This window comes from Xiphias gladius, chromosome 24 (assembly GCF_016859285.1).
Source record: "Xiphias gladius isolate SHS-SW01 ecotype Sanya breed wild chromosome 24, ASM1685928v1, whole genome shotgun sequence".
Lineage (NCBI taxonomy): Eukaryota > Metazoa > Chordata > Actinopteri > Istiophoriformes > Xiphiidae > Xiphias > Xiphias gladius.
The window spans coordinates 11142136-11151720 of NC_053423.1; the positions used below are offsets into that span (position 1 = coordinate 11142136).

Genomic DNA, 9585 nt, shown 5'->3' on the forward strand with positions numbered 1-9585 from the left:
TGTCACTGGTCTGGCTGTTACATGGGTTACTGGAGTCATCGGTCAGACGATGCCTCCTTTACTGATGGATTTACCACATTTACTTATTAAAACCACAGTGAAAGACAGGGATGTACACATTCAGTATACACACATTCACATGCTCATATCCTTGTGACTAGGTCTCAATATGGAGTGAGTATCACTGAAAGCCATCTGCCGTTACTGTTTACATGAATACTGATACAAATTATTTAGAATAGATGTCCCAGATCTGTGGTGTATAAATTTTATTCACCTGGTGCTTCTTGTAAATGTTATACATATTTGTATTTCAACTTGTAACCCTCGGTCCAAGACCTGAAGGTTGCTAGTTGATACCAAAGGAACTCCACAGAAAAGAGACTTTTCTATTTCTCTGCATTAACTTTTTAATTTGGCTCACATTCTAGATATTATATTTTCATAGAAAAACAAACTGCTGTCGTTACAGAATCAGTTATTTGGGTGTTTCTTAAACTTGTCATCTTTTCCTTAAGTGACACCTGTCAGATGCATTGTGAGCATTGAGGAATCACATTTCGGTTGGCTTATCAAACCATTACAGTAATGACAGGCTGCCTGCTGTGGTTGCGGCATGCAAGTCAAGATTCTGCTTCTTGGTATAGGTATTTGTCAGTTTGTGGTCTAACGAACTTCACACACTGGAGAGCCAGGCTAATAACGGACCATTTTTAAAAAAAAAAAGGGTTCAACTGCCTGCTTATGCAAGGAAAAAAGACTTTTCCAGGGCATATGGGCAAATTTTGCCCATATGCCTGATGTCTGATGTCTATATTTATTTGCCATACTGTGTTAAGAAATGTGTCTTGCAATCAACAGAAAAATGGGGTCTTGTAGTTTTTAGTGGTGTGCTTCAGAGTAGATAAGAACAGACTCTCTGAGGTAGGGCTGATTGCCAGGCGGAGCAGCCCTGCCTGTAATTTATGCTTCCTTCCCCAACTGTCTCACCCCAACATCCACAGTCTCACACAGCACCCCACGCTGTGCGGGTGGGCCTCAGTGGAGATGTATGTGCTCTGGTGGCAAAGGGTGACACGGGGTGAAGAGAGATTGTGTAGTCGTGTGGTATACAGACGAGTGACAAATGAGTGGCGCAATATAATGAAAGCAGATGCTTCCATACAGGGCATAAGGGGTCACTGAATGGTTTGGTGAGTATAAAAATGACCTGTAGGAGATTTTGGACCAATTTGTTATATACCATCATCAGCAAAACATCAAATAGGGGAATCTCCTTTTAGAAACATGGTTCCACGGTGCATTGAAGCTCTTCTGTTCTGTTCAGGCCCAAAGTTTATTTTTTTTTCCCCTAAAAAATAAAAACATGCACAAAGTGTTTTCCCCATTTACTCCTCTGGTAACATTCCTCTGGAGTGTTTGGTGTGATATCCCGACAAAACATGATCCGCTGGAAACTATCTAATGCTGTTGCGTCCTTTAAAAACATCGTTGGTGCAATCGTGCGCCAGGTCATGTGTAAAAGCTACATTTAGCAGCCTGCTATAAAAATGGTGACACATAAGTTTTTCACATTCCCAAACAAGATCTGTACACATTCAGTACATTAAGATGGACTAACAGAATGGAGGTTGAAAGGCAGGGGCAATTTTTATAGTCTGATTTCAACCTTTAAATTGTAAGGATTTGCGGCCTTGTCTTTGTGATTGTTATTTTCCACTATGTTCTGACAATTACAGACATAGCAATTAATCATTAACTAATCAGCAGATTAATTAATAATGAAAAGAATCCTTAGTTGTAGCCCTAGTGTGGATGTAAACACGTGATCTAAAATAAGCATGGATAAGATTTGACAAGTGCAAACAGTTTTCAGACCCTGAGACAATGTTCCACATTTTGGCATGGAAGTTTGTGAAGCCAGGTATGAAAAGATATATCTGATTTATATTCATAGTCATGCTTGCACATAACACTGCAACATGAACACCACAAAGCTGAAGTGTATTTCCTGGTTGTGTAGCCTTTTTAATGCTAAAACATGCACCAGAAAATCTGTGGCACTTAACGTGAACATCTAACTGCCCATAAGGAATTGACACAAAGCAACAGTAGCATGTATTGTAAGTAATATGTCCAGAAGAGGTCTGTCCTTGTTTCATATAGTGTTCCTTTAAAAGCAGGCACAATCTGAATCCTTTGGCAATCCCACCTTGTCTGATAGCAGTGAGCTGGCTCTGTGTGTGTGCGTGTGTGCGCGTGCGTGCGTCTGTTGTCTGGGTTAGGGTACTTCTTCTCTCACCCTGACACAATAAGCTGTAAAAAGCTTTGGTGTGTATACAGTATATGTGTGTTTTCACAATCTGGCACCTGTCCAACGTTGCCTTAAGGCGGAAACGAGGCAGAGCCCTTTGATGGCCATAAACAGAACATACTGTACACACTCATTCTCTATCTCACTCTGTCTCTCACTCTCTCTATCTCTTGCTCTCTGCAGGTGATTAAGATGGCTTTTTAAAAGGCCACCTGTAAGAGATTAAAGGGCACCTGGGAGAAGCGGGGAAAGAGTGCACAAGAAAGAGTGATTGAGGAAAAGTGCAGAACAAGAGGAGATGAGAAAACACTGTTTATTTGTTTGCAGTTTTGTTGAAGTGGAGATTATAATTGTTGACAGGTCAATTACAACAAACCAGACAGCCCCACTGGTGGTTTAATTGCCTTTTTAAAATAGCTGTTATCTAAATTGAATGCACTCTTCTGAGAATGAATGGATCCATCAGGTTAGAAATTTCATCAGCACAATTAGTCATTTAATCTGTTAGTCTATCGTCAGAATATTCATTGGCAATAATTTTGATAATTCATAAATAGTTTAAGTGATTTTTCTTACAAAAAAAATGTCCAATATTTTCTTAAAATGAGAAGACTGCTGCTGTAGTTTATTTTTATATTTTTGTAAATTGAATATCTCTTGATTCTGGAATGTTGGCTAGACAAAAAAAGCAATCTGGAGATGTTACATATTTTCTCACAGCTAGTAAGCGTTTAGTAAGTGTAAGTTTCAGCCCCATGCCGGGGATCCACTAAGCAGTGACAACCCCAGTTAACCCTCTCACCTTATGCTGCAGGTCAAAGTTGGATGTGAAAATCTAACTTCAAAACATTTTCTGGTGAACTTGTAACTCATGAAACTTCAACAACAACCCCCCCCCTACCTTCTTCTCCACTTTCATCTTCAAACATCTCTTTTAATGACTATGTACTGTAGTGAGAATAGTTCTCAACTTCTTGTCAAAGGGATTTGAGTAAATATCACACAAGTCTGCATCTGCATGACTGGGATAGTGTCGGGGTGAGTCATCATTTGAGTGAATGGGGGAGAGAGCGCCTGCTTGTTGACATTCCTCCAATCGAAAAGGTGGAACGTCTTGTGTTAATGGTCCGGGAGAGGTCCCACATCCGTGTTGACTTTCTCACAGTTTGGAGCTCAATTGATAAATCCTCAACAATGCAAACTTGCATAAGCGCTCATTTGTCAGCACAAATGAGCGTGTTCGTGCTGAGTTTAGATGTATAGTACATCTAAACTCAGCACAGACTGACATGTCCACGCAGTTAACACTGACTCAGGCTTAAAGACACGAAGAAGCCACACTCCATTTGTCTCTCTCCATTTCCCACCCAGACAGATTGACGCTCTCACGTGCAAACATACGCGTGCGCGCGCGCACACACACACACACACACACACACACACACACACACACACATTCCAGAGGTTGTCTCAGTGGAATGTGGGACAGAGCCGTGCTGGCACTAAAGGAAGCGTGACTCAGCTGCCTATCCCAACCCAGTCTCAGTCCTCTTTTCACTGCCATCTGTCTGTGCGTGTTCGCGCACATGCAAATTTCTTGAGTGGGAAACAATCCCTTTTGCATACATGTGTGCATTTGTACACCATTATGTTTGTACTTGCATTTGCACTCGATTGTTGATTGTGTGTGTATGCTAGTGGCCAGCTTTATGTGAATCCAGTTATCCCCCTCCAACAAACCAACAAACCACTCCAGGTTTAAAAATGGACCTCTTGGAATTATCAGCCCTACTTGTTTTGGCACGATAACTTTGCTGTAGGTGATTTTTTTTTTTTTTTTTTTTTTTTTCTTCTTTCTTCTTCCTTTGCAACAGTCAGAACTGGTTTGGTCTGATCTTAAATGGCTTTCAAACCTTGGTGCAGTGCTTTACCCCAAAAGACCTGCATATGTGGTGTGTTCCTGTTTAAATGTCAGATGTTTAAAGCTGTGGTGCTAGAGTATTAAAAAAAACAAAAACACTGGGGCATCCATTAGTTAAGGATACCATTTCTGACTTATCAAAACACTCTATCTATATTCCACTTCTGTACTGTAGCATGTGATAGAGTTTGCTGTCACTGTAAAAATGTGCAAAATACCCCTGTGTGACTAATATCCCAGTGTCTGAGTCTGTAGGAAAGTGTGGGTGTTCAGCTATGCAAAGCTTCCTGCAAGTGGCAAAACTCAGGGAATACATGGTGGCTAGGCAGTCTCTGTTGATTCCAGTTAAGTGGGGTGCACTCGAACTGTATTGAGGTCTGGATACAGAATCCATATACACATGCATACACCTACAGTATGTGTCAGTATCCTGCATTACATTGACATCTGCTGGTGACTAATCATCTCAAACAAATACAATATAACAAAAAGAAGGCCTAAGGCTTTTCCGTCTCCTTCTAGACTCGTGCATTTTTTACAGTCATATTGAACGTTAACATATTTGACTTTCTTATTTAGCCTAAAAGTCATTGTTCAAGAAATACCACTCTTTGACAACACCACCTCCTCATTTCCTTTCAGAGGAACTTCAACAGGAAGGTCTAGTTCCCATACCTCTTTCTCTGTTAGAATAATCCAACTCTTCTTTCACATGCCACTCCCTCCCACTTTCCTACACACATTCACACAGAGAGAGCAAAAGCAGACACACACACATAAGGGATAAATAGGCTTTTTCTGTCCTGTGCGGCGGGCGGCAGGCTTGTGCTGATGATGACTACTGGAATTTGTGCGGATGCCAGGGCAGGCATGGCCGCCCACGGGCATCCAAAGACGGCCCAAAGCCACAGGAACCACCAGCAGCCCTACTGTCGCTCTACTCCCTCCTTTCATCCCTCCCTCCCCTCTTCATTGGTACTACCAACACTGCTTCACAATCTTGACTCCATGAGATGGAGCTGCGAGTGTGTGGCCACTTCAAACGTTCACATCAGAGTCCCACATTCCTCTTTGCCTTTAGCCAAAAGCTTATATCTTAAGGCCATTCGTCCATACTGTACCGTGGGACAGTGAGCCTTAATGCTCATATCAGAATGAATGCTTTAGAATTAATGCTTTAGCATTTTAACCTTATTCAATATCCTTTTTTACGGCACAAAATACTGTATATAGACATTGACTTGTGTAAATGTTTCAGCCACAGCAGTCAAACTAAACTTTTTTTTTTTTTTTTTCTATTTTCCAGACCGCTATTTCGAGGAAACTCAGATGTTGATCAGCTGGGAAAGATTTTTGAGTAAGTATTACTGTTTCCTGTTACAGCCTCTGAGGTCCTGTATGTTCCTTGAGAATGAATGCACATCCTGGATTTAAGCTTCCCAAAACCTTCTTGTATTGACCATAAAAAATCAGTCAAAAGTGAATCCAATAAAAGTTTGGGTACTTCAATCAAGTGTGTGGATTAGTTTCGTTTCCTGCATCTGGCCTAAATACAACTAATGCATAACCTACAAGATTAAGTTATACTGCTCTGCTAGGGTGAATATTATTAGCACCATTTTGCAAAGCTTACAAACAGGCACACAAGAAGACTGTCAGTTGATTCGGCAAACTTAGGATAATTTTAGCAAACATCTGAACTGGAGAGGTACTGATGACCATTATGATCCCACAGTGTTGTTGGGGTACCTTCAGCAGAGGACTGGCCCCAGGAAGTGGCCCTACCACAGAGTGCCTTCACCCCGCGGCCCCCTAAGCCAATAGAAGACTTGGTTCCGGACATGGAAGAGCAAGGACAGGCCCTCTTAATGGTGGATACCGCTTTTCAGTGTTTCAAAGTTTCAAAGCCTTAATATCAAACTACACCTCCACTGATATCATATACCTGTTCTTCTTTTTGTGTTTTTTTTTCAATTAAATTATACACCAACTGATAATTTCTCTCATTTCTCTCATCATAAACTTTTCCTCTCATTCATCCTCTTGTTTTCTTCTCTCACTGCAGCAATTCCTCGCCTTCAACCCCTCCAGGAGGATATCAGCCTTCGCTGCGCTGAGCCACCCCTATTTTCAAAGTGTGGACAGCCACAGTAGAAGTGTGTACGCGGCCCAGCCCATCCCCAGCAACAAGCCCACTATGGAGGAGAGGACTGCCTGACAGTCCTCCTTCACCCTTAATCATCCCATACAATGTCTATAAAAAGCATTCAGCTTCGCAGTCTGCTTCATGTTATATTGTTTTTACAGCGTTAAATCAAAGTGTGTTAATTAACATTTTTTGACACTGATCAACAGATAAATCTTACATGTCGAAGTGAAAACAAATCTGTGGAAATTGATGAAATTTAAGTACAAATATAGAACACAAAAAAACTGATTACACTGGTAATCACCCTCTCAAGTCAGTATTTAGTAAAGGTACTTTTGGCTACAATGACAGCTTTGCGTCTATGTGGTTGGTTCTGTATCAGTGTTGCACAATTGAATAGAACAAATTTTCTTCTTTTCAAAAACTCTGTCAAGTTGCATGGCGAGCATGACTGAACAGCATCTTTAAGTTCTACCTGAAATTCTTGATTGGATTGTGATTGTGCCACCACGTTGCCCTTGTTTAAGGACTGACCTTACTGTGCTCCATACTCATGGCCTTCACATTTTACCGGTATCCTTCCACTGATTCATCATTTTTGATGTTTCTGTGAAGTTTCTGTTTTTATAGGGTAGTTTATGTCCACTGTTGTGCCCAACAGCAGGTGCATTTAACTAAAAATCACATCTGGTTTACACACAGGTGATTGCAATTCTACCTATTATTCGACTTCTAAAAAGCAGTTGGCTGCACCAGTGACAAGTTAAGTATGTCATAGTTAAGAGGGGCAGTACTTGTGGTGTCATTTAGATCCATTTGTAGAGATTTCTTTTCTTTTTGACATTAGGAGTTTTTTTTCTGATAATCAGTGTCAAAAAAGCTTAATCAACTGTGATTCCATGTTGTATATAAACTCAAAAGCAAAACATGAAATGGACCAAGGGGGCAAAAACCTTTTATAGTCAATGTACAACACTCCGGGAAAGTACTCAGAAAAAGAGAGTAAAGATAGTGTCGAGAAAGATGACACCAGCACTCTCACCCCCCTGAACAATGCACAAAGCTATCCTCCTTCCATGAACTGATGGATTGTAATTGCTGCTTTTAGGTTGTTAAATGTTGTTGATTGACTGTGTTAACAATGCAAAGAGACTTGCATCTCAGACTGACTGGTAGTCGTGGATGGACAAACTGTAGAGGCCATGAAGAAGAGGCCTCTCTTATGACCAGTGTTCAGCCTTGCAAGAGCCCTCTTGGCTGGGGGACCAGACCATACCGGAGCCTGTGTCGACAGCGTGGCTCTCACCTGCGTTCTTGCTTACTGTGGGTGTGTGCTGCGAGCAGATATGTACACAACGTTTGGTGTGTGCACTACCACTGACATAAGCACACTCATGTACACGCCTACCTATTGAAACATTAATCAGGCATCACAAGCCAGCCACTCACTGCCATGTCCTGACTTATCATTCCAGTTATATATGTGTTATATCACTGCCACTTTGAGGATATCCTGAGTAACTGCAGACCAGTAGCGGGATTCTAATGGTTTCTGCACTCTTCAAGGGGCTCATCATAATGGGCTGACATTGGTGCTGAGACAATGAGGAAAGAACCTTATAGAAAAGTTCCTGCCACTCACTTGATGTTAATGACTTGCTTTTGGTCTCCCATCATGGGCTTTCATCATTATGAATTACAAGTATTTACTATTCGAATGATACAGTAATGCACAGGCTTGCAATAGGTGGAGAAATTCCCACCAGCACTACTCAACATGAAAACATTTGGCATGGTATTGTGGCCAATATTCTGTATTTAATTTTAATTTTATTGACAAGTCTTATATGCTTGTTTCATCAAGTTTTTACTTTTTGCTATATGCTGGGGCATATAATATTCTTACACCAATTACACCAACTCTTTAGATAATTATAGAATTTGTGTAAGAACAGTTTGACAGTGTAAGGAATGTATAAAGGATAGGCATTGGTACTGTACAGTATGTAGTGCTAAGTACAAGCTGTAATGATAGAAAACTTTTAATCTGTTCATCGCCAGCCCATAGATATGTCGTAAAAATGGATAGACGTAGAGTAGCGAGGGTCAGCAGAATGTTGTATGGCAAGAGTATTTTGTCTATTGAAATGTTGGGTAGGTTCTGTGGGTGCTTGTTGAATTTCATTTACTTTGGATTGAGAGTGACTATGATTTTTACAGTGGTTTTTATAATGAAATAATGCACAAATATTTTGTGTACAGTTTTTGCTTTATTTTACAGTTTGTCCTGTTCTATTCAAGTTCAGTTTTTACCAGCAAGGAAAACGCAAGTTATGCAGAGTTGTATTTTTGTATGTAGTAGTTCTTGCAGAACAGTAACATATTTTAACACTGGTTTACGTTTTCTTAACAGGTAGTGCTGCTAGCACACACACACAGAAACACACTCTAACTTTCTCAGGTTCTTATTACGGACGTCCGAACCTTTTGGGCACAGTTTGCACATCCTTGGGCTACTAACTGACCACATCACAACTCCTTCAGGTTTTCTTTCAAGCTGTTCCACGATCATGTCATTGATCATAGTCTACTGTCATTCCTGTTTATCAAATATATGTTACTGTAGTGATTACTGTCTGGAGATAACTGCCTGTATGAACTGATTTTGCCAGCAACCTTTAATTGTTAGATGGCGAACACGATGTAGATCCATGTATAATTGTCTGCTTGACTAAGCACTGTGTGAATTTTCTATTTTATAAAGACTCATATCTGGTGTCAGTGGTGCATACGATGCAATGAAAGCTCCAAATACTTTAGCCACAGAGGTTTACAATTAAAATCATGACTGCCTTAGTCTCATCACACTTGAGACAATCACTGTACCTTTTCTTATGAGTTAATTGGTTTGAAATGCATTTCAATCTCATAACATAAAACTGAAGTCCACTGTTGAGCTTTGAGAACTTTCACTGTTATGAAACCAACGTAGCTTAATCCACCGTATAAACTCACATTACACATAAGTTCCCGTGTCACATTTGTTTTTAACATATTAAATGGAGACTAGGAGCACCACAATCATGGCATTATACGTATGTATGAATGCAGGCATTGGTGTCTTATTATTGTGTTGCACCAGTTGAATAAAAAGCAGCTTTTTATGAATGTTGTTTTGGACTCATTAATAAGTGTTATTAA

At 40.4% G+C, this 9585-nt stretch overlaps 1 protein-coding gene across 2 annotated transcripts in view; it reads left to right on the top strand.

The window, feature by feature from the left end:
* Positions 1-9536, top strand: part of cdk6 (cyclin-dependent kinase 6) — a 35294-nt gene extending 25758 nt beyond the window's left edge. For both annotated transcript variants that reach the window (XM_040121507.1, XM_040121508.1), the window contains exons 6-8: positions 5542-5592; positions 5971-6106; positions 6301-9536. In XM_040121507.1, the coding sequence (XP_039977441.1) occupies positions 5542-5592; positions 5971-6106; positions 6301-6453 (340 nt within the window). In that variant the 3' untranslated portion in view covers positions 6454-9536. The remainder of the gene's footprint in view (positions 1-5541; positions 5593-5970; positions 6107-6300) is intronic.
* Positions 9537-9585: the final 49 nt, after the last annotated feature.